The 26,346-nt window shown below is 40.6% G+C and overlaps 1 protein-coding gene across 12 annotated transcripts in view; it reads left to right on the forward strand.

The window, feature by feature from the left end:
• The window catches only part of DCC (DCC netrin 1 receptor), an 845,500-nt gene that overhangs the window by 293,532 nt on the left and 525,622 nt on the right, over positions 1-26,346 (forward strand). For all 12 annotated transcript variants that reach the window (XM_086372410.1, XM_086372411.1, XM_086372412.1 and 9 more), the window contains exons 5-6: positions 1,836-1,990; positions 4,569-4,689. In XM_086372410.1, the coding sequence (XP_086228536.1) occupies positions 1,836-1,990; positions 4,569-4,689 (276 nt within the window). The remainder of the gene's footprint in view (positions 1-1,835; positions 1,991-4,568; positions 4,690-26,346) is intronic.

The raw sequence follows: 26,346 nt of genomic DNA on the forward strand, positions 1-26,346 counted from the left end.
TCCACTGATTTTCTGATTTTTGTAGAAGACAATGACCATCAGAGATTGCAAATTCACTTCAACTTTAGGAGAAACTTTTGCTGAGAGTGGTTGGAAAGAGCAAGGAATAGTGGTTACTCAAAGAAGCAAAATTACCACTTTTTACCTATTGGGCATAACAACAACAAAGACAAAAATAAAATCTGTCTTTAAAAATATCTATGAAAAATGCATATTTATTTTCAGTGTGAAAAAGAGATCAAGGCTGCTGCTTCCCAAGTTTGTCATCGTTTCACATTCCCAGTGGAAGAAGATGAAAATAACTTTTTAAAATTATTTTTTATTTGAATAAAGTTGATTTATAATGCTGTGTTTCTGGTGTACAACAGAGTGAGTCAGTTATACATACACATATATCCACTACTTTTTAAATTCTCTTCCCATATAGATCATTACAGAGTATTGAACAGAGTTTTCTGTGCTATTTACTAAATTCTTATATAGTTACCTCTTCTCTGTATTGTGATGGCTTCTCTGATGGCTCAATGGGTAAAGAATCCACCTGCAGTGCAGGAGACACAGGCAATGTGGGTTTAATCCCCGAGTCAAGAAGATTCCCTGGAGGGGAAATGACGGAAATGACAATCCACTCCAGTATTCTTGCCTGGGAAATCCCACGGACAGGGGAGCCTGACAGGCTACAGTCCAAAGGGTTGCCAAGAGTCAGACATGACTATGCTGCTAAGCACAGCTAGAGAAACTTATATATAGTAGTGTTTATATGTAAGTCCCAATCTCCCAATATATCCATCTCACATCACTTTTTTAAACCCTAGAAAGGGTTTTGAGGGACCAAGTCTGCAAGATTCACTAGCAAAGGTGTGTTATATTTGTAATTTCCTTTCAATTGCACATTTCAATCACGGTATAACTAGTATTATGGTAATTAAGACGTTAAATTAAATTAGTGTATCATGTACCTTGCTGAGAAAATAGTAATACATATAGCAGTGCACTAGAGTAGATAATTACTAGGACAATAGGAATGTGTCCACAGCAAAGATAATGGCCATCTTTAGTACCCTATCACCACAGCCAGTTCTGGTGGGAAAGAGTCCATCACATTAACTAAATCCTAATGAAACTCTAGAATTACAGACACTAAGCTTTCTTGTCTTATACTCTGGGTTTTCTCAGTCATATCATCTCCACTTTATTTGCTTTATCAGCATAGCTTCCATAGCTGTATGGAATTCCCAGTGTCCTTTATGTAGGTCAACTGGATACAAATACTTGGTTATTCAGAATGTTTATTGTATTTTTTTTCAAGGTTTTTTTTTTTTTTAATTCTTTGTGGCAAGACACCACCATTCACTCAACTGTTTAACTACATTGGGCTGGGTGGGGGGTGGTGTGTATTATGTCCTACTGGTGCTGCTGCTAAGTCACTTCAGTCATGTCCAACTCTGTGTGACCCCACAGACGGCAGCCCACCAGGCTCCCCCATCCCTGGGATTCTCCAGGCAAGAACATTGGAGTGGGTTGCCATTTCCTTCTCCAATGCATGAAAGTGAAAAGTGAAAGGGAAGTCGCTCAGTTGTGTCTGACTCTTCGCGACCCCATGGACTGCAGCCCACCAGGCTCCTCCGTCCATGGGATTTTCCAGGCAAGAGTACTGGAGTGGGGTGCCATCGCCTTCTGATTATGTCCTACAGTAGTTCCTATAAAGTAAACTAAGGGCTTAGGGAATTAAAGTTGTAAGCATTTTCAGTATTTGTCTGTAACTCGGAGAAAATAGAGCATGCAAGTTCACATCCCCACCCACTCACTTTTTATTTTTTTTTCTGTCTTTACAGTTCCGCCCTGGTTTTTAAATCACCCTTCCAACCTCTATGCCTATGAAAGCATGGATATTGAGTTTGAATGCACAGTCTCTGGGAAGCCTGTGCCCACTGTGAATTGGATGAAGAATGGAGATGTGGTCATTCCTAGTGATTATTTTCAGATAGTGGTAATTATCTTTTCTTCAAATTCGCTTTATAATCCCAGTCATCGTCTATTCTGTTTTCAGTTGCTTTTCTTTCCTGGGGACAAGATTCCCATTGGGAATTTTTATGATATGTGAAGAAAATTGTTCTAATAAAACAGATGAGTTTTTAGACTTAGAACTTTTGAGCTAAAAAAATAAGAATAATCAAACAACCCATCCCCTTGTTTTACAGAGAAGATTTTAAACCAACAATGAGAAAATAGAAGGCTTAATACCAATAATTTCTAAATGTTTTCACTGGTGATTCTTGGAAGAAAAAAGTTTTGAACCTAGTACTAGACTGTATGAAGCCAAGAATCTCTTAGTTCTTTGACTTTTGCCCATAATAATAAAGCTTTAATAGAATGTGCCACTTATGAATATGGCAGCCTCGCTTCGATAATACAGATGGCCACTCTTTGCTCCTTTGCTGCTCTTCCAAATAGGACCAGCTGGTCCTTTATGAGCGGTGCAAGAGGGCAGTAATATTGGTGCTGAGACAATATTGGTGCCGTGACAGTGGTGGAGAAGATATCAAGACCCAGAGTTTACATGCTTTGTCATTTAAGAGCATTGAGTTAAAGCCAAGAACAATGCTTCTTATAGTTCCTATATGGTTTAGTGTACTCTGTTCCTGTCCTGGGTGGAGATAATAGGGATAATTGCATTATATTCACAGAGCTGTTTGTGGTCCTGGTACACAGTGAATGACCCAAGCCTCTCATTATTATTATTATTGTGCTTGCTGCTGGCAGCAGAAAGCTTTTCTCATTTGAAAATACTCTTTGGAAACTCTCCTTTTGGTTGAGGTCAGCATCAGAGTATCTGAAGTCAGGTATATGAGTAAGAGATATGAAGAGCACTTTTTAAATATCAAGGAACTTTGCAGCGAAAGATGGAGGGTTTTGGTCCATTTCTCTTATGTTGGAGATGCAGATGTAACCCTGATAAAGAAGAGTGTCCTCTAGGCCAAGTCTCCCAGCAGAAGGCAATTCTAGTGTGAGTGCCCACACGGAATTCAGGCACAAACTCTTTCCATGGCTTCATAAGGCCTCTAGCAGGTCGGTCACTGTTCTGTGATCAGCTGACTTTCAGAAGCTTTCATCATCTCCTGATCCATGCATTTTGTCACATTATAAGGGCTCTTAAGGAATACATCTGTAAAGAATATCTTTATTAGGCTTATCATCACTTACTATTTTTCATTTTTAGTTGCATTTAATTGGTTAGGAATAGAGTAAGAAAGGAAAATAAATTTAACTTTTGAATGCCACATCAGTCCATTAGTTCCTGTATATGCTATGCTATTTTCTCTATCAGTGAATTAAAAATGACCTGCCAGAGGGCAACATGAAACGTGTTGTATACGCCTGAAATGTCTGCCACTCGCACAGAGAGGAAATTGTTGAGTGCCCTTAAGGACACATGATAAAAGGCAACATTTATTTTTCTCTACAGTTTGAATAATCTTTTCCCCAGCATGACCCATTATACCCAACCTATTGAAATGTTTCTTAAGGTAAAAAGGAAATGTGCACTATAAGCCCTTTTCACACTAAATTGTGCTTAAAAAATATTTCCCCAATAGCTCCAGATATCTGAGAGCCATTGTCTGTCACACGAGTTAACATTTAGTCCCAATAGTAACTTATATGAGAATTGTTAATTAGAAGTTAGTCAGCTTTATCTAAGAATTTTACGTTAGCCAAGAATTGACTACAAGACACTAAAAACAATTAAGAATTCCCCTATGGTAATATTTATCTCTTAATGACTTCAGGGGAAGTGATTTAATACATCTCACTTACTGAACTAATTTTTACATTATCGGAGATAAACTGAGTTAGGGTAATGAGATGCTATTTCAGTTCATTTTATCATCCATCCTTGAAAACTATGGTGGCCCCAAATTTATATAAAACAGGAGTTAATGTTGCTGTATTTAATTTATGGATTACTGAAGATGAAACATTTTGTGAAACATTTTGCCATATAACAAGAACAACACGGGTATAAAATATCCCCCATAACCTCCTCCAATTCCCTAAAAGGTCACACAATTTTAAAAGGATTTGCTGACATCTTTTTTTTTTCAGTTAAAAACACTTCTAGAAAATGTCCAACCTAGATTTCTTGTCCTTTAGAAGCTGCAAAAATCAGTGTTTTTGTTTCCTTTTGATTTTTGTTTCTCTCCAGCAGCCACTGAACCTATTTGCTTCAGCACAAGGGAAAGAGAATGAGATTTCTTTGATACTAACCTCTGTTCCATACATAATAAAGCAATGTTCTGATTACTGCTCATTTAGAATTGGAGGGTGATGTACATCCTTGAGAGTATATTTTTCAGCACAGAACTGGGTGAAATTGCTACACGTGGATTCAGCAAAGGCTTGGGACTCTGTGACATTTTCCAGGTGGCTTAGGACAGATCTGTCAGGCTGTCTCTCGGCCTCCGTTCTGGCTTTTCTGGGAAGTGGGATTAAAATTTGGTTGTGTTCATTTTGTCACTTGAAGTATTTTTGCTTTTTCAAATATTTTACCTGCATTTTATTCGCACTAGGGAGGAAGCAACCTGCGGATCCTTGGGGTGGTGAAGTCGGATGAGGGCTTTTATCAGTGCGTGGCTGAAAACGAAGCAGGAAACACCCAGACCAGTGCACAGCTCATTGTCCCTAAGCCTGGTAAGATGAGACGAACTTTGCTCTGGTTTTTGTAGTTACTGTTCTGTGTGGTTTATCTGTAAAAATCCGTATAGTTTTCCCTGTTCCCAAAGTAACTTGGAAATTAGAATTATTTAATCAAGGTGTGTATATGTGTATTGATGATATGTTTGTGCTAGAAAATTATATCTATATCTATTGATATATATATAAATCCATCCAGTGAGATATGATTATTATGAACAATAGATACCTCTGGCTGTCAAGACAACAACCACTAAATCACTTCTTTCTCCTCTATTTTGCAGCTTGCCTTTCTTTCAGTGTTTCATAAAAATATAAAATCTCTATATATAACAGATCAGATCAGATCAGTCACTCAGTCGTGTCCGACTCTTTGCAAACCCATGAATCACAGCACGCCAGGCCTCCCTGTCCATCACCAACTCCCGGAGCTTACTTAAACTCAACGTCCATCGAATTGATGGTGCCATCCAACTATCTCATCCTATCATCCCCTTCTCCTCCTGCCTTCAATCTTTCCCAGCATCAGGGTGTTTTCATATGAGTCAGTTCTTCACATCAGGTGTCAAAGTACTGGAGTTTCAGCTTCAGCACCAGTCCTTCCAATGAATATTCAGGACTGATTTCCTTTAGGATGGACTGGTTTCATCTCCTTGCTGTCCAAGAGACTCTCAAGAGTCTTCTCTAACACCACCGTTCAAAAGCATCAATTCTTTGCCACTCAGCTATCTTTATAGTCCTTTACAGACCTTTTCCAGTCTTGTGACCACTGCTGAGTTTTCCAAATTTGCTGGCATATTGAGTGCAGCACTTACACAGCATCATCTTTTAGGATTTGAAATAGCTCAACTGGAATTCCATCACCTCCACTAGCTGTTTGTACTGATGCTTCCTAAGGCCCACTTGACCTTGCATCCCAGATGTCTGGATCTAGGTGAGTGATCACACCATCGTGATTATCTGGGTCACGAAGATCTTTTTTTGTACAGTTCTTCTGTGTATTCTTGCCACCTCTTCTTAATCTTCTGCTTCTGTTAGGTCCATACCATTTCTATTGTTTATTGTGCTCATCTTTGCATGAAATGTTCCCTTGGTATCTCTAATTTTCTTGAAGAGATCTCTAGTCTTTCCCATTCTATTATTTTCCTCTATTTCTTTGCACTGATCACCAAGGAAGGCTTTCTTATCTCTCCTTGCTATTCTTTGGAACTCTACATTCAGATGCTTATATTTTTCCTTTTGTCCTTTGCCTTTAGCTTCTCTTCTATTCTCAGCTATTTTTAAGGCCTCCTCAGACAACCATTTTGCCTTTTTGCATTTCTTTTTCTTGGGGAGGGTCTTGATCACTGCCTCCTGTACAATGTCATGAACCTCGGTCCATAGTTCTTCAGGCACTCTGTCTATCAGATCTAACCCTTGAATCTATTTGTCACTTCCACTGTTTAATGTTAAGGGATTTGATTTAGGTCTTACTTGAATGGTCTAGTGGTTTTCCCTACTTTCTTCAATTTAAATCTGAATTTGGCAATAAGGAGTTCATGATCTGAGCCACAGTCAGCTCCTGGCCTTGTTTTTGCTGACTGTATAGAGCTTCTCCATCTTTGGCTGCAAAGAACATAATCAGTCTGATTTTGGTGTTAACCGTCTGGTGATATCCATGTATAGAGTCTTCTCTTGTGTTGTTGGAAAAGGTGTTTGTTATGACTAGTGCATTCATTTGGCAAAACTATTAGCCTTTGCCCTGCTTCATTCTAAACTCCAAGGCCAAATTTACCTGTTACTCCAGGTATTTCCTGACTTCCTACTTTTGCATTCCAGTCCCCTATAATGAAAAGGACATCTTCTTTGGATATTAGTTCTAGAAGGTCTTATAAGTCTTCATAGAACCGTTCAACTTCAGCTTCTTCAGCGTTACTGGTTGGGGCATAGACTAGGATTACTGTGATATTGAATGGTTTGCCTTGGAAACGAACGGAGATCATTCTGTCGTTTTTGAGATTGCATCCAAGTACTGCATTTCAGACTCTTCTGTTGACCATAATGGCTTCCCATTTCTTCTAAGGGATTCTTGCCCACAGTAGTAGATATAATGGTCATCTGAGTTAAAATCACCCTTTCCAGTCCGTTTTAGTTCACTGATTCCGAAAACATTGATGTTCACTCTTTCCATCTCCTATTTGAGCACTTACAATTTGTATTGATTCATGGACCTAAATTCCAGGTTCCTATGCAATATTGTTCTTTACAGCATTGGACTTTACTTCCATCCCCATTTGCATCCACAACTGGGCATTGTTTTTGCTTTGACTCTGTCTCTTCTTTCTTTCTGGAGTTATTTCTCCACTGATATCCAGTAGCATATTGGGCACCTACCAACCTGGGGAATTCATCTTTCAGTGTCTTGTCTTTTTGACTTTTCAGACTGTTCATTGAGTTCTCAAGGCAAGAATACTGAAGTGGTTTGCCATTCCCTTCTCCAATGGACCACATTTTGTCAGAAGTCTCCACCATAAACTGTCTATCTTGGGTGGCCCTACACAGCATGGCTCACAGTTTCATTGCATTAGACAAGGCTGTGGTCCATGTGATAGTTTGGTTAGTTTTCTTTGATTGTGATTTTCATTCTGTCTGCCCTCTGATGGATAAAGATAAGAGGCTTATGGAAGCTTCCTGATGGAGAGACTGACTTCGGGCAAACTGGGTCTTGTTCTGATGGGTGGGGCCATGCTCAGTTAATCTTTAATCCAATTTTCTGTTGATGGGTAGGGCTATGTTCCCTCCCTGTTGTTTGACCGGAGTCCAAATTATGGTGGAGGTTGATGAAGATAATGGCGACCTCCTTCAAAAGGTCCCATGCACCCACTGCTACACTCAGTGCCCCCAACCCTGAAGCAGGCCACCACCGGCTCATGCCTCTGCTGGAGACTCCTGGACACTCACGGGAAATCTAGGTCAGTCTCTTTTGGGGTCACTGCTCCTTTCTCCTGGGTCCTGGTGCCCACAGGGTTCTCTTTGTGCCCTCCAAGAGTCTGTTTCCCCAGTCCTGTGTAAGTTCTGGCAGTTCTGTGGTGGCTTACTGGCGACCTCCTCTAAGAGGGCTTATGCCCTCTTAGAGCAGACCAAGGTCTGCTGTACCCAGAGCCCTTGCCCCTGCGGCAGGCCACTGCTGAGCTGTATCTCCACAGGAGACACCCAAACACAGCTCGGGCTCAGTTTCTGTGGGGTCTCTGGGTCCTGGTGCACACAAGGTTTGTTTGAGCCCTCCAGGTGTCTATAGCAGGAATGGGGTTTGATTCTAAATGTGATTTTGTCACTCCTACCATCTTCCTGGGCCTTCTCCTTTGCTCTTGGATGTGGGGTACTTTTTTTTTTTTGGTAAGATTCAACATTCTCCTATGCCAGCAAAGTGGGAAAATTCAGCAATGGCCACAGGACTGGAAAAGGTCAGTTTCATTCCAGTCCCAAAGAAAGGCAATGCCAAAGGTGCTCAAACTACCGCACAGTTGCACTCATCTCACACGCTAGCAAAGTAATCCTCAAAGTTCTCCAAGCCAGGCTTCAGCAATACATGAACCGTGAACTTCCAGATGTTCAAACAAGATTTAGAAAAGGCAGAGGAACCAGAGATCAAATTGCTAACATCCATTGGCTCATTGAAAAAGCAAGAGAATTCCAGAAAAACATCTACTTCTACTTTATTGACTATGCCAAAGCCTTTGACTGTGAGGATCACAACAAACTGTGGAAATTTCTTAAAGAGATGGGAATATCTGACCACCTGACCTGCCTCCTGAGAAATCTGTATGCAGGTCATGAAGAAACAGTTAGATCTGGACATGAAACAACAAACTGGTTCTAAATTGGGAAAGGAGTACGTCAAGGCTATATATTGTCACCCTGTTTATTTAACTTCTATGCAGAGTAGATCATGAGAAATGTGAGACTGGATGAAGCACAAGCTGGAATCAGATTGCTGGGAAAAGCATCAATAACCTCAGATATGCAGATTACACCATACTTATGGCAGAAAGCGAGGAAAAAATAAAGAGCCTCTTCATGAAAGTGAAAGAGGAGAGTGAAAAGGGTGGCTTAAAACTCAATATTCATAAAACTAAGATCATGACATCTGGTCCCATCACTTCATGGCAAATAGATGGGGAAACAATGGAAACAGTGAGAGACTTTATTTATTTATTTATTTATTTTTTTGAGTTCCAAAATCACTGCAGATGGTGACTGCAGCCATGAAATTAAAAGACACTTGCTTCTTGGAAGAAAAGTTATGACCAACCTAGATAGCATATTAAAAAGCAGAGACATCACTTTGCCAACAAAGATATGTCTAGTCAAAGCTATGGTTTTTTCAGTAGTCAAGTATGGATGTGAGTGTTGGGCTGTAAAGAAAGTTGAGCACTGAAGAATTGATGCTTTTGAACTGTGGTGTGGAAGAAAACTTTTGAGAGTCTATTGGACTGCAAGGAGATCCAACCAGTCCATCCTAAAGGAAATCAGTCCTGAATGTTCATTGGAAGGACTGATGCTGAAACTGAAGCTCCAATACTTTGGCCATCTAATGTGAAGAACTGACTCATTGGAAAAGACCCTGATGCTGGGAAAGATTGAAGGCGGGAAGAGAAGGGGATGGCCAAGGATGAGATAACTGGATGGCATCACCGACTCAGTGGGCATGAGTTTGAGTAAACTCCAGGAGTTGGTGATGGACAGGGAAGCCTGGTGTGCTGCAGTCCATGGGGTTGCAAAGAATTGGACATGACTGAGCAACTGAACTGAACATTCTTCTCCGTCAATAGTTGTTCAGCAGCAAGTTATAATTTCAGAGTTCTCACAGGAGAAGAGGATTACAGTCCTGCTCTGCCGTCTCCCCTGCCACACTCATGAAGCTGTTGTTTGCAAGATCCCACGATCCTTCATCTTGGTCTCCACATACAGTGAGTCATATATGTGTATACACACATGCTTATTTATAGTCTTAAATCAGTGGAACTTTGAAGAAAAATAGGAGAAGTAATCACTTGAAAGTAAAACATTTTCCTTTAAAAGAAAAAAAAACAGGTTTTGATGAGTTGTCCTTTTATCTATAATTTATTATTTTTATTTTTTTGTTCTGTAATCTTTTAGAGGTTTAATATGGTGGTTTGTTCAAACTAGCATAAATCTATAATATACATATCATGGAATATCCCCATAATGGTACAATTTCTGAGCTTCCCTGGTGGCTCACACAGTAAAAAGTCTGCTTTCTATGCAGGAGACCTGGGTTCGATCCCTGGGTCAGGAAGATCTCCTGCAAATGGAAGTGGCAATGCACTGCAGTATTCTTGCCTGGAAAATCCTATGTACAGAGGAGTGTGGTGAGCCCTTGTCCATGGGGTCGCAAAGAGTTGGACATGACTGAGCAATTAACATGTCATCACATTGTCAGTACAATTTCTACCAGGAAGAAAGCAGAACCACATAAAACAAACACACAAAAAGCTAACTGATCAGCTGCCCTGAAATGTGGTAATACTACGGAAGGTCAAAAGCATTACTGCTCTCTTTCCACTATTTCCTTTTTCTGATGAGGTATTGAACAATTATTATATAGATCCAAATACTTTAAAATATTAATACCTCCTTATGAAAAGTTCATGCCATCTATTGATTATTTAACTTTTTGGAGAAGTTTCCTTCTTCTTAACTCAATCTTGTCCTCTTTTCCTGCAGTAAGTTTATTCAGTTCAGTTCAGTTCAGTCACTCAGTCGTGTCCAACTCTTTGCGACCCCATGAATTGCAGCACGCCAGGCCTCCCTAGCCATCACCAGCTCCCGGAGTTCACTCAAACTCACGTCCATCAAGTTGGTGATGCCATCCAGCCATCTCATCCTCTGTTGTCTCCTTCTCCTCCTGCCCCCAATCCCTCCCAGCATCAGAGTCTTTTCCAATGAGTCAACTCTTCGCATGAGGTAGCCAAAGTACTGGAGTTTAAGTTTTAGCATCATTCCTTCCAAAGAACACCCAGGACTGACTTCCTTTAGAATGGACTGGTTGGATCTCCTTGCAGTCCAAGGGACTCTCAAGAGTCTTCTCCAACACCACAGTTCAAAAGCATCATTTCTTTGGTGCTCAGCTTTCTTCACAGTCCATCTCTTACATCCACACATGACCACAGGAAAAAGCATAGCCTTGACTAGATGGACCTTTGTTGGCAAAGTAATGTCTCTGCTTTTGAATATGCCATCTAGGTTGGTCATAACTTTCCTTCCAAGGAGTAAGCGTCTTTTAATTTCATGGCTTCAGTCACCATCTGCAGTGATTTTGGAGCCAAAAAGAATAAAGTCTGACACTGTTTCCACTGTTTCCCCATCTATTTCCCATGAAGTGATGGGACCAGATGCCATGATCTTTGTTTTCTGAATGTTGAGCTTTAAGCCAACTTTTTCACTCTCTTCTTTCACTTTTATCAAGAGGCTTTTGAGTTCCTCTTCACTTTCTGCCATAAGGGTGGTGTTATCTGCATATCTGAGGTGATTGATATTTCTCTGGGAAATCTTGATTCCAGCTTGTGCTTCTTCCAGCCCAGCGTTTCTCATAATGTACTCTACATATAAGCTAAATAAGCAGGGTGACAATATGCAGCCTTGATGTACTCCTTGCTGCTGCTGCTGCTAAGTCGCTTCAGTCGTGTCCGACTCTGTGCAACCCCATAGACAGCAGCCCACCAGGCTCCCCCATCCCTGGGATTCTCCAGGCAAGAATACTGGAGTGGGTTGCCATTTCCTTCTCCAGTGCATGAAAGTGAAAAGTGAAAATGAAGTTGCTCAGTTGTGTCCGACTCTTAGCGATCCCATGGACTGTAGCCCACGAGGCTCCTCCATCCATGGGATTTTCCAGGGGAGAGTACTGGACTGGGTGCCATTGCCTTCTCTGGACGTACTCCTTAGAAAGTAGTAATTTCTGTACAGCTACAGAAATACATGAGACATCGTCTTTCTTTGACTTCTATCTTTGTAACCTATCAAGGCCTGATGTTTGGTGCATCTAACCAATTATCCAAAGACTCTCAAATTGTCATCATAATGTTCACAACAATGACTTTCTCTGTTTTCTTCATTAAAACAAAGAAGCAGCCGTAGAACCACAGTCTCAGATGAGTAAAAGAATGAAAGGAACTACCTCGTAATTTAAAGGGACAATTAACTCTTGTTCAAGATCACCAGTTTCTCTGATGGACTGAGCATTCCCCTTTTATTGAATGTGCCCTATGTGTGAATGTAACTTCGTTGGTGTGACTAAGTGCATTCTCTTCTGCTGAAACGTTAATGGATGAGGTAGAGAAAAGGAACCTCTAAAATCAGTCTCTAATGTGAGCCATGGTTCACAAGCCCTGTGCTGTCTCATTAACAACAATATGGCAACATTTACACTAATACTGGTTGCTGCATAAGCCACAGAACAAGAGAATTCTGGTGAACATTGATTTTCATCTAAGGCCATAAAGCTGAGGAAAATATGAGATAAACAGTCATATTTCTAAAGAGATATATGCGGTATACTCTCCTAGGACTTGTTGGCACTGGCCAAGTCTGGTCATCATCCCCTGTAAGCCATTCAGTGTGGAAGATTCTTTGATGTGTTGAAATTTGTCAACACATTGTCAGGGCTTCCCTGGTGGCTCAAACAGCAAAGAATCCACCTGCATTGTGGGAAACCTGGGTTCCATCCCTGGGTTGGGAAGATCCCCTGGAGGAGGGTATGGCAACCCACTCCAGTATTCTTGCCTAGAGACTCCCCATGGACAGAGGAGCCTGGCAGGCTACAGTCCATTGGGTCGCAAAGAGTCAGACACGACTGAGTGACTAAACACACAGGCATTGTCATGGCATTTTCTTTCCCCTACAAGTCAAGTTATGGAGACACCGAGAAAACTCCTCGAACAGAGTGCATTTGTGATTTGTGTGCGTGTATATGTTTTACTGGAAACTGCTTGCACAACTGGAAAACAGACATCTTATCTTGATTAAAAGTTGTCTGGAGGTGCCCACTCTAAGGTAAGGGAACTAGAGAAGGCAAGGTTTGGAGAAAGAACGAGACCGATACTCTATAGGAACAGATCACCTTTAATGAGGCGAAAAGGGGCAGCAGTCAGACCAATGAGCTGCTGTGCTAAGTCAAGAAGAGGGTAGGTATATATAGAAAACATATATGCAGAAATACATTGTTTTGAAGGGGTCTGTTTTTCCTCAAGATTATTTTTGATTAGTTAGCTTCTAACAACAGGGGCAAGGAATTCCTGAGACCGGCCGGAGACTGGGGCCAGCTGGGAGCTGAACATAATCAATGTTCATGTCCATTCCGTTCTTTGGGGGAGAAAATTCTTTATTCTGTACAGAAAGGTGGGAAAGGCCCGGAAGGGAGTTTTCGCTCCAGGCCGTTTTGAGCCCTGTAGCTTTCCCTCACCCACAGCCCACAGGAGAAAGGGAAAGTCAGCTGTGTTGAGCTCTGTTTCCACTTTGGGGAAGAACAAGGGTGTGAGCTGTACTTGTGAAGAAAAAGCAGGGCTGAAGACAGCTGAATAAGCCTGCCCACGAGGTTCTGGCTGCAGAGGCTACAGCCACAGAAGATACTGGGGGTGGAGTGGACCTGGGAGCTGGGGCAGAAGGCCAGCCAGACCCCGCTGTGCCTGCTTTAGGAAGGGGTCTAGAGTGGAGGTTCCTCGGGTGGAAAGGCCTCAGAAGAACCCACATAGCTGCCCCCACAAAACACACATGTGGATGCCTTCTACGACTATGGATTCTAAAGAGCACAGGTTGAGAAAAAGAGCCTCTGTCTCTTTACTTGAAGTCCATCCTCTCTTTCTACCCTAGAGAAGCCCTAAGTCCTGGGGGTGGGGGTGGCGGTGGGGGGCCAGGCAGACCCAATAGAATGAAAAACAAGTGACAGACAGTTCCATTGCCTCTTACCCATTTTTGGCCTCAGGCCAGCTCTAGGAGGAGGGAAGAAACTTGAAATGGAATGTTAGGTTAATGTCTTGATTTAGAGCTTACTTGATTGCATGTGTATGTGTTACCTTTATTGTTACTGTTTTTAATATCTGAAAAGAAAGCTTTTAAAATATTTTAACGTGCCTTCAGGACTTGAGGATTGACCCAAGTTGCTATCTAGGATAGAAAATATATCTGATAGAGTGTGTTTGAAAGTGGAGGATGGGAAAAAAATAAAGCTGTTTCCTCTTCTTTCTTGCTATTCCAATAGTTCACCTTGTTCAATAAACCAATTCTAGGCACTGAACTTCACTTACACCAGTCAGCTCTGATTTCAACAGGTATCTCTTGTTAATGGTCCCTTGTGTTCTGTTCAGGTCCTGATTCATTTGGGTCTATGAGACTACAAAAGGACAAGGCTCCCCTCGGCAGAAATGTCATTTACCTCCCGAGGAGGGCAAGCCTCAGGGAATCTTGATAGTTCATTCTTCTCCCTTCTAGATGGTAAAGTGTTGTCAGTGGCTGCGACACTGGGTTGGTGTTTATTGTATCTGGCATTGGATTAGAATGAAAGTAAAAGAAAATGAAGACCAAAATCTGAAAGCGTGACAGAACACCATTGTGACTGTCTTATACTCCCTCCTTGTAAATGATGGATTGCTTTTTCCTGGCTATTTAATCAGGTCTTCAAATCATGCCTCCAATTCCTCAGAGATGCAGTGTAGGCCGCGTGCACAGATGGTGGAGAGGCTAGCTATAAATATAAACTCAGCAATGAAGCTGACCATGGCGGAAGAACAGAGCCCTCTCTCTCGAAGTTCCAACAATAAACGGTCACCATATATTGTGAAGCACATCGTGGGCCTGCATTGACCAGCTGTTCAGCTTTGGTCTGTCCACATGCTTGTGGCTCAGAGATTCTCTGGGCAACCATAACAATCTGCTTCTCACTGAAGCGCACACAATGGCCTGTTCAAAAGGGCGCCCATGGTTGGTGGATATTTACATAAGCCTAATGAGGTTTCAGCCTCGTCTTTTATACAGAGTTTAGCTATTCCCTCTTTCACAATTAATGACTTAGGAAACACCACCTACTAAATTAAATGGAGTTAATGATTTGTTTTTCTCTCCAGAAAATAAGTTTTGGAAAACTATTGAAATGTGTGTACTGTAACATGTGGAATATATGCATGGTTTCCTCAAGATAAAGATCAAGATGATCAATGCCATTTTAAAAAAGTCATTATACTAGAGGAAATGCAATCAGGAATCTTGTGTATCTGACACTGTGACGCTGTACACACATTTCCAGACTGCTAACCATCTCTGCATACCTAACACAACCATGAGTGCACATACTCTTGTGCACCCACAGACAAAGATCTGCACACTTAAGAAGACTTTCCATATGCATGAGAAATACTTAGGTGTGTTATGTAAGTGGTGGTAAATTCGGGTTAAAATACTTCAGCTGGTTTGTATCACTTGCATTGCCTAGCCATCTCTTCTAAGAGCTAAGGAAATGTTTTTTTTGTTGTTGTTGTTATTTTGGTTTTAGTTTCTTGTTGTTATTTTACTTTTTTTACTTATTACCTGATGAGAGACATTAGTTAAGTCCTCTTTCCAAATGACGATTGACTGTAGCTCTTCAAGTCTACTACTCACTGAACAGCCCAGCCAAAAAGTGTCAAGAATCAATGTGTTAGGAGTCATAAGATACTTCAGTAGTCAGATTTGCAAACAGGTACACAATACTTTCGGATCTGGTTGACATAGCAGATGCTGATGAGTTAGTTACCCTTTAGTCATCCTCCAGTGAAATGGAGTGTGGGTAGAAAGTGAAAGTTGCTCAGTCATGTCCACCTCTTTGGGATCCATGGACTATACAGTTCATGGGATTCTCCAGGCCAGAATACTGGAATGGGTAGCCTTTTCCTTCTCCAGGGGATCTTCCCAACCCAGGGATTGAACCCAGGTCTCCTGCATTGCAGACAAATTCTTTACCAGCTGAGCCATGAAGGAAGCCTGAGAATGATGTAGTGTGGGTAAGTAATAGTTAAATTAAGACTGTTTGGTTGCTGAAAGGAGAAGTAAGCTTATTTTCTGGTGCTGGTGACGCAGTATGGGATAGAGAGGATGATAGGAACAAAGATAAGATACATATAAAATATCAGTTATCTTGGAGTTAGTGATCTTGGTTCTAATTGTTAGGTAGCGTTCTGTTGAATTTTAAGCCAGTGGAAAAGCTGGATTAAAACTCAGCATTAGAAAAATGAAGATTGTGTCATCCAGTCCCATCACTTCATGGCAAATAGATGGGGGAAACAATGGAAACAGTGACAAACTTTATTTTCTTGGGCTCCAAAATCACTGCAGATGGTGACTGCAGCCATGAAATTAAAAGATGCTTGCTCCTTGGAAGAAAAGCTATCACAAACCTAGACAGCATTTTAAAAAACAGAGACATTACATTGCCAACAAAAGTCCTTATAGTCAAAGCTATAGTTTTTCCAGTAGTCATGTATGGATGTGAGAGTTGGACTATAAGGAAAACTGAGTGCAGAAGAATTGATGCTTTTGAACTGTGGTGTTGGAGAAGACTCTTGAGAATCCCCTGGACTGCAAGGAGATCCAACCAGTTCATCCTAAAAGAAATCAATCCTCAATGTTCATAAGAAGAACTGATGCTGAAGCTGAAGCTCCAGTACTTTGGCCACCTGATGTGAAGAGCTGACTCATTTGAAAACACCCTGATTCTGGGAAAGATTGAAAGCAGGAGGAGAAGGGGACAACAGAAGACGAGATGGTTGGATGGCATCACCAACTCAATGGACATGAGTTTGAGCAAGCTCTGGGAGATAGTGAAGGACAAGGAAGCCTGGCGTGCTGCAGTCCATGGTGTCGCAAAGAGTCAGACATGACTGAGCGACTGAACAACAGCATTATGTTTCCTGGCCATAGTCTGCAATGAAAATAATTAGAAATACTTAACTGCTGGGCAGAGAAGATAAGGGCCAGAGAACTGGGAATACAGCTGTAATCAAGATATATATAGTCTGGAATATTTTAAATTTAATGGCAGAAATGGATGAATATATAACAAAGTAGCCATGGGGAGTAATAATGTATTCTCTATATTCTAGGCACAGAAAAGTAATATGTTCACAACCAAATAAACACTATTCTAAATATTTCCTAAATGTAGATTTGCTTGGGCAATGTACCAATTCATACTTTCCAAATAAGAAATATATATGGGACATGTATCTCGTATTTGTCTCATATCCCTAACACATTTGTTGATATTGAATATGTTCTAATGCTGGTTTTTTGTTTTTCCTCCAAGATTGGCAACATAGTAGTTTCCCACTGTAGGTGGGGAAATATATTGGTTAAGCATTTAGAAAAAAAAAAAAATGTGAGCTGTTTTCAATTCCTTGTCCTCCCCTGGAAAAGCTTTACTGTTTACAAATGATGTCAAATTGTAAACATTGTATTAAGGGGGTAGATCACATGTGAGCAAAAGTATTAGGTCTGGTCATGAACATCAAGGCATAAAATCAGAAGTCCTTTTGATGCCAAAAACTTGGTCTCCGTGCCCCTGTGCTGAATCAAATCTTGGAGACAGAGTTTTCAGTGAAGTAGAAAAGAAGAGCTTTATTTCTTTGCTGGGCAAAGGGGGAAAACAGTAGGCTTGTGCCCCTCAAAAACCACGCTGCTAGGTGGGAAGATTTGGTAAGGAGTTTCATAGCAATAGTTCAAGGCTAGGGTTGCTAATAAGATTAGGGTGTGTGCAGTGCCTGTATTTTGACCTGTTTTCCAGTGATCTTTTGATGAGCTTCTCTGGTTCCTTTAATCAGGCCTCAGGTGGTCTTCTCTGTAGGAGGAATGCTTTCAGTTCAGTTCAGTTGCTCAGTCATGTCCAACTCTTTGCGACCCCAGGGACCGCAGCACGGCAGGCCTCCCTGTCCATCACCAACTCCCGGAGTTTACTCAAACTCATGTCCATTGAGTCAGTGATGCCATCCAACCATCTTGTCCTCTGTCATCCCCCTCTCCTCCCACATTCAATCTTTCCCAGCATCGGAGTCTTTCAAATGAGTCAGTTCTTCTCATCAGGTGGCCGAAGTAATGCTTACATCTTCCATTTGTTGGGTTTTTCTTCCAAACAGAGCTTAAAGACATTGTTACATGAATCCCTTGAGGCAGAAGCACGATCCTACCCTAAGGTTGTACTATTGTTTCTTGGCTGTTCCTCCATTATCCCTGCTTCCCTCTCTTCCCTGACTAGTACCTGTTAAAATCTGCCCTTTGGAACTCAGGGACTATCACACAGGCTGGAGTCCATTCCATACAAGAAATGGGGGACATAGAAATGCCTCAATACCCAGGAGCCCCACAGAGTCCTGCTGGGATTTGATTTGGATCTATTTTTGTGACTTTTCGCTATCAACATGAGAAGAAAACCTTGTTGTTGTTCAGTCATGTCCACCTCTTTGTGACACCATAGACTGCAGCATGCCAGGCTTCCTGGTCCTTCACTATGTCCCAGAGTTTGGTCAAATTCAAGTCCATTGAGTCGATGATGCTGTCCATCTGTCACCCGCTTTTCCTGCCCTCAATCTTTCCCAGCATCAGAGTCTTTTCCGATGTGTTGGAATTTCCCATCAGGTGGCCAAAGTATTGGAGCTTCAGTGTCAGCATCAGTCCTTCCAATGAATATTCAGGGTTGATTTCCTTAAGGATTGACTGGTTTGATCTCTTTGCTGTTCAAGGACTCTCAAGAGTCTTTTCCAGCACCACAATTCAAAAACATCAATTCTTCAACACCCAGCTTTCTCTGTGGTCCAACTCTCACATCCATACATGACTACTGGAAAAACTGTAGCTTTATTTATTTATTTTTTTTCCACATTTTCACAATGAATTTTATTTATTTATTTATTATTTTTTTAAATTTTATTTTATTTTTAAACTTTACATAATTGTATTAGTTTTGCCAAATATCAAAATGAATCCGCCACAGGCATACATGTGTTCCCCATCCTGAACCCTCCTCCCTCCTCCCTCCCCACACCATCCCTCTGGGTCGTCCCAGTGCACCAGCCCCAAGCATCCAGTATCGCGCATCGAACCTGGACTGGCAACTCGTTTCTTACATGATATTCTACATGTTTCAATGTCACTCTCCCAAATCTTCCCACCCTCTCCCTCTCCCACAGAGTCCATAAGACTGTTCTATACATCAATGTCTCTTTTGCTGTCTCGTACACCAGGTTATTGTTACCATCTTTCTAAATTCCATATATATGCATTAGTATACTGTATTTATGTTTTTCCTTCTGGCTTACTTCACTCTGTATAATAGGCTCCAGTTTCATCCACCTCATTAGAACTGATTCAAATGTATTCTTTTTAATGGCTGAGTAATACTCCATTGTGTATATGTACCACTGCTTTCTTATCCATTCATCTGCTGATGGACATCTAGGTTGCTTCCATGTCCTGGCTATTATAAACAGTGCTGCGATGAACATTGGGGTACACGTGTCTCTTTCCCTTCTGGTTTCCTCAGTGTGTATGCCCAGCAGTGGGATTGCTGGATCATAAGGCAGTTCTATTTCCAGTTTTTTAAGGAATCTCCACACTGTTCTCCATAGTGGCTGTACTAGTTTGCATTCCCACCAACAGTGTAAGAGGGTTCCCTTTTCTCCACACCCTCTCCAGCATTTATTATTTGTAGACTTTTGGATCGCAGCCATTCTGACTGGTGTGAAATGGTACCTCATAGTGGTTTTGATTTGCATTTCTCTGATAATGAGTGATGTTGAGCATCTTTTCATGTGTTTGTTAGCCATCTGTATGTCTTCTTTGGAGAAATGTCTATTTAGTTCTTTGGCCCATTTTTTGATTGGGTCGTTTATTTTTCTGGAGTTGAGCTGTAGGAGTTGCTTGTATATTTTTGAGATTAGTTGTTTGTCAGTTGCTTCATTTGCTATTATTTTCTCCCATTCTGAAGGCTGTCTTTTCACCTTGCTAATAGTTTCCTTTGATGTGCAGAAGCTTTTAATGATCCTCTACATAGAAAACCCTAAAGATTCCACCAGAAAATTACTAGAAATAATCAATGACTATAGTAAAGTTGCAGGATATAAAATCAACACACAGAAATCCCTTGCATTCCTATACACTAATAATGAGAAAACAGAGAGAGAAATTAAGGAAACAATTCCATTCACCATTGCAATGGAAAGAATAAAATACTTAGGAATATATCTACCTAAAGAAACTAAAGACCTATATATAGAAAACTATAAAACACTGGTGAAAGAAATCAAAGAGGGCACTAATAGATGGAGAAATATACCATGTTCATGGATTGGAAGAATCAATATAGTGAAAATGAGTATACTACCCAAAGCAATTTATAGATTCAACGCAATCCCTATCAAGCTACCAACAGTATTCTTCACAGAGCTAGAACAAATAATTTCACAACTTGTATGGAAAAACAAAAAACCTCGAATAGCCAAAGCGATCTTGAGAAAGAAGAATGGAACTGGAGGAATCAACCTACCTGACTTCAGGCTCTACTACAAAGCCACAGTTATCAAGACAGTATGGTACTGGCACAAAGACAGAAATATAGATCAATGGAATAAAATAGAAAGCCCAGAGATAAATCCACGCACATATGGACACCTTATCTTTGACAAAGGAGGCAAGAATATACAATGGATTAAAGACAATCTCTTTAACAAGTGTTGCTGGGAAATCTGGTCAACCACTTGTAAAAGAATGAAACTAGACCACTTTCTAATACCATACACAAAAATAAATTCAAAATGGATTAAAGATCTAAACATAAGACCAGAAACTATAAAACTCCTAGAGGAGAACATAGGCAAAACACTCTCTGACATACATCACAGCAGGATCCTCTATGACCCACCTCCCAGAATATTGGAAATAAAAGCAAAAATAAACAAATGGGACCTAATTAACCTTAAAAACTGTAGCTTTAACTCTATGGACCTTTGCTGACAAAGTGATGTCTCTACTTTAATATGCTGCCTATGTTTGCCATAGCTTTTTTTCTAAGGAGTAAGTGTCTTTTAATTTTGTGGCTGCAGTTACCGTCTGTAGTGATTTTGCATCCCAAGAAAATAAAATATTTTACTGCTTCCACGTTTTCCCCATATAGTTACCACGATGTGATGGAACCAGATGAACACCTTGAAATCCCAAATATCCAGAGGAATATGTGGGCGCATACTCATATAGTTGTATATTAACTACAGCTTGTTAAAGTGTTTCTTACGATGTAGGAACTCTTATATACTAACTTCAGTGGGATTGTGTGAAGCAATGAAAACTTATACAACTAGTCATAACACTTTTAAGATCTTTTAGAATTTAACTTGTCAGTGTAATAGCACATAAGCAACTGTGTCAGAGAGATTATAACTAACTCTCAAATGAGGTACTTTTTAGTCGGATATTAGTCACTGGTGGTCAATTAAGTTGAATTTTTCTCTCTTGATATGAGAAGAGTAACTATGATTTAAATGCTCAGTGGTTGTCTGTGTGGGATCAAATTATTCCTGGAGTTCTGTAAATAATTTAGAAGATCCAATTCCATGTACCAGACTAATATATTGGTGGACCAAACTGAAAAATGAGTCATTAGACAGCTTCTCTCACAAAATCTGTGATGCTCATTAAAACTACAAACATTCTCTTTCGAGTTCCATCACTGAGCATAAATGAATAAAAGTGCAACTTAATATTTTTGAAACTTATTTCCAGCAATGATTATAGCTCATAAGCTTTCCACAGACATTTCCCCTTGTAAACCGTAGTAATTAACTGTACCTGTTAGGATACAGAAGCAATTTTTTTGAGAAGGTTATTAATGTCAATGTATATGGCTATGAATTCAATCTGCTAAAGAAGTATTTCACTTGCTAAGGTATAGATAAAAGTAAGAGGAAGATAATCTCTGCTGTTTTATTTTCTGCTGCAAAGTCCCCTTTCCCTTAGAGAAATGTTGGCACTCAAACTAGCACTTTCCCTGAGGGGCTCAATGATAGCCCAGGTTTGGCATCAGTCAGTCATTTGATCTTTGACCATGTAATATTCACCTAGTGTCTGAGATGTGGACACGTTTCATGTCCACATCCTTCTCTAGTTTATCTATAGCAATTTAAAATATATTGGAATATAGAATCTAGTGGGCAGAATCTTAGATAATATTGCCTAACCTTTTCAAATCTCCATTCCTTCAGCTTTAAAATACGGTAGATAGTTGTCTCAAAGATTTAGTGCAATAAATGTATATCAGAGGGATTTGCAGGCTGCAAAATGCTACACAAATATTAGCTATTATGCAGTGTTCCATTGGTTTATTTAGTCTTAAGACAAATAGGATACATTTCTTGGGATGAATACAATAGCTATCTTCTACCATATTTTCTATCCTCCAAGAAAATAGTTAATAGCCAAAGGTTTCAGGGACAGTAACCATTTGAAGTTTAGGTTTTTAGCTCAGTAGAAAAGGTGAAGGGAAAAGGTCTATTTCATAATGCCTGCCGGAGGAGAGGTTTGTAGCAGGGTTTACAGTATCCATTTAATGACTTGCTCATTCCGGTTTCATGTTGGCAGAGGTTTCTCAGCAAATAGAGGCTTGTCATTCACCTTGTCCTTCATTCAACATGTGCTTCAAGTAGGAAGCTAGCTCAGTGATAATCAAGAGGATATGACTCTATGGCGGACTTTGAAATTAGAAATGAATTCTGCAGTAATATGAAGTATCCTGAGACCAGTGATAACTATAAATCCATACAATATGAAAGACTTGATAGATTCATAAATATTGATCACATCATACTTTGGTGGTAAACACACTGAAAATTGTTATTCCATAGCTTTCTTAAGGCCTAGTGGGGAAATAGAAAAGAATTCTGATTTTTACACTGAACCCAAAGAATCTTATTTGTGTAATATGTCTGTCTTTTATTTATAAATCATTTGATAATAGGCGTGCCTGGACACACAGGCACTACACACGCATATGCACACATATCCAGATTCCTTCTGATATAGTATTATTAGAGAATTTTCAAATATCAATGTAATCACTAGGAGGTATATATAATTTGGTAGCTAAAATTATATAGCTATAATTGTTAACTGATTATCAAAGTGATGATAACCAACACTGATAGAACTACTCTGAAATTATACTCATATGCACGGTTAGGAGGAATAAATTGCAATCTAGTCAACAGCAAAGGCCTCGGATGATTCTACAGGAAGCTTTCCCTCCAGGGATGGGTGTGCCCTTGAGTGCAGTGCTTCTCTTTACCTGAAGGCAGTTACTGGAGATGGATGCTGTCGCGAGCAGTCAGCCTCAGCACTGTCTCCAGCTGGAGGGGTGAGCGCCACCGTCCACGAGAGGGAGATGGGAGGTGACACTCCTCTCTGTTCGCCAGAGTCTCCCCTTTGTGCCGCTCACAGCCGTTTGCGTCATGTAACAAATCCTGTAAATAACTATTCCAGGGTGCATGTTGGTCTTGTTCCCTGGAGGAAAAAGGAAGGTTGGTGGGATGAACTACAGCCCTCATCAGTACAACCACAGCTGTCCTCAAGGCTGCAGTTGGTGGTCACCATTTTCTTCCTCCTACGCGTTATTCCTCTCCCCTTCGTTTAGTATCTCTACTTGTCTGTATGACTTAGCAGGTGGAATGACTTGAACTCCTATCCCTCCGCACGTCGTAGAACTTGTACTAGTCTATTTACCGTCAAAATTGGAGAAGACAGTACTAATAGACACTCCAGTAGATAACCTGTGTGCTAACCGTATGCATCCCTGTTTCCCACCCTCCCATCCCTGATGATCTCATTAATTATTCTTCCTTTGCCTACTGGTATTTTGGCACAAGAATCCTGAAATGACCAGGAAGCAGTGATACCTCAAAAGTTAATGATGAAAGCATTTCTCCTCCAAGAACTAGGACTTCTAAGTCCACAGAGCCTAGGGTTTCAGCGATGAGAAACACTGATTCCAAATGGGTCCCTAGGAGTAATGGTAAGGAAGACCACAGCCACTTCCGTCTCTTGTATCCATTTACTCTACCTTTGAGGACACGGCACCATATACTGCTCATACATTTTGAGTATGTACTGCACTCTGAAGGAAGACTCCCCCCCCTCTTTTTTTTTTTAATGGTATTGTCTTCAAACATTCCTCAGTGCTTCTCCAAAAGAGTATCATTAAGCCGTATCAGGTTATCAGCTTCTCAGAGAATGGTATGTGATCAATATCCCATGGTCGTGTATTCATACCAACACCTCTTTTGCACCCAAGTGTGTTATTTGATCTTCTGTAATATTATGCATGATCCCATGTTTGTGGCTCAAATACTTTGGGGGCTCTCAGAGAGTACTGCAGGTTGAAGCCTTGAGAATAAGAAGGGTGGGATATGTGTATATTTCAATCGAGGTGAACTTCTGCCCTTTCTGGAGTGGATGGAGTTCAGTGTAACGACATGCTACCAAGAGGTTAGTTGGTCTCCTCCAGGAATGGGGTTTTATTGGGCACTTTGCATCCATCTCTTTAATAGCAGATTGGATATATGGCAACACAGTAGCTGCTGGTGAGGAACAACAGCTTTGTTGGGTTGTAGCTCGTGTTGTTGGGCAATGCATAGGTGCCGTCCTTGCCACAGGAACTTCTTCATGCCTGGGATAAACCTCATTGCCTACAATACCACCATTGCACAAAGCTTGGTGTTTAGATGTGATACAAAGATCTTTATAATATTTGATATTCACTCCCAGAGACCTGTCCATATCCCGCTTCTCCTCTGTGTCCCTGACCTTCTTATCACAGTCCTTCCAGATGCCTGGTCAATCAGCCCAGCCATGAGCATAGTCTCTATACAGTAAGTTCCCTACTTATGAACAGGTTCCTTTCTGAGAGCATGTTTGTTACATCCAGTTTGTTCCTAAGTCCATCAGAGTTAAGCCTAGGTACCAGACTAACACAGTTGACGATACAGTTGTGTACTGTAATAGCTTTGAAATACTTTTCACATGCCTTGCTTCACTCTCGATTATTTTCACTTTTGTTTTCACCATTGCCCAGTGGTGCTTCTTAGCAGTAACAGCCACATCGCTGCTGTTTTTATGCTTGCTTCCAGTCATCCTGGGCTTCATGGAAAGATACTCTGCCACTGTCCTCTGTTCAGGACTGTATAATAAAATGCACGAAAGCACAACCCCTTCTAGAGGAAGCACGCCCATGACAATGTACAGCAGACACGTGAACCAACTTCTGTGATTGGACACAAGGATGCACGTTTTCATCTTTGAAAGTTTGCAACTTCGTATGTTCATCAAAGGAGAAGTTCCTTGGACAGCAGTGATTAAAAATATGGCATTCAGGGACACCCTGCTGTTATGCCCTCTGATCACGATTATGCTTGATGCCAAAGACAACACTTTCATCCGATAATGGTGCTGCCTGAACTTTTAAGTGAATGAGTCTCAGGGGACTCAGTTTATGATGAGCAATTCTTGCCACTGGTCAGTTGATTATCTCAAGGTTGGGCATTCTTACTCCAGGAGGGTCCAATATTTTGTCAGAATCCATTTTATAAAAGGTATGTAATTCTCTGCTGCAGATGGCATGACTCGACAGCAGAACCCTAGGGGTTTATGCTGTGCTTTCTCTATCAGGGTTGGCTATCAGCCCTCCATAGAATTTTTTCCTATCACCAATCCCTTTAATACAGCAGAGGCTATTCGGTTGTATAGCCTAGGTTGTAAGAGCCTCTTGCATCAGGGTTGGGCCTGTTAAAATGTCAGTTTTTACTCTGGACACCCTAATCAAAGATAATAGCTTTTCACATTACTGAATGAATAGGTCAGAACAGATTGTGCTACCTGCAGAATCAAATCCCTAAGAGGCATTGTGATTCTTTCTTAGTGTTCGGAGGTATCAGATTTTATAATGTGTCCTTATCTATAGGGCATGTCTTGCCATGCCCCAAATCAAAGTGCCTCTAAAATCTTTCCTGATGTTTTGGGCTACTTTATCTCCATAGGGTTTGTCTGTCACCACTAGAGGATATGTGTTTTTACCAAAGCTTTCCATATATTTTCCATTTGTTGCTCAACTTGTCCGATGAATGTGATGTCATTAAAATAATGGACAAGTGGATTATGCTGCAAAATATCTGGGTGATCCAGGTCCCTCTGGACTATATTAAGCAGAAAATACAAGTGTTAACAGAGCCCTGGGACATGAATGAAATCTGTAATGATTTTTCATTCTTAGTGAATGAGAAAATCTTTTGAAAATCCTTTCCTATAGGAATAGAAGAGAATACATTACTCTGGCTAAACATGAATGGCGGTCATTTTGATCTGTTTGTGTAAAGATATAGCATCTGGTAGAGTAAATGCAATAGAATCACCTTAAGTGTGTGTGTGGTTGTCCCCTGTTGTTTTCTAATTCTGTTCTGAAGAATATGATAGGAATTACTGTTCTTGAGATAATTAAAATTTTATTGGAGTATAGTTGCTTTCGCAGCCAAATTCAGACTTAAATTGAAGAAAGTAGGGAAAACCACTAGACCATTCAGGTATGACCTAAATCAAATT

This window comes from Bos grunniens, chromosome 24 (assembly GCF_055505025.1).
Source record: "Bos grunniens cultivar Pamir isolate PY7600 chromosome 24, Bosgru_T2T1.0, whole genome shotgun sequence".
NCBI classification, from domain to species: domain Eukaryota; kingdom Metazoa; phylum Chordata; class Mammalia; order Artiodactyla; family Bovidae; genus Bos; species Bos grunniens.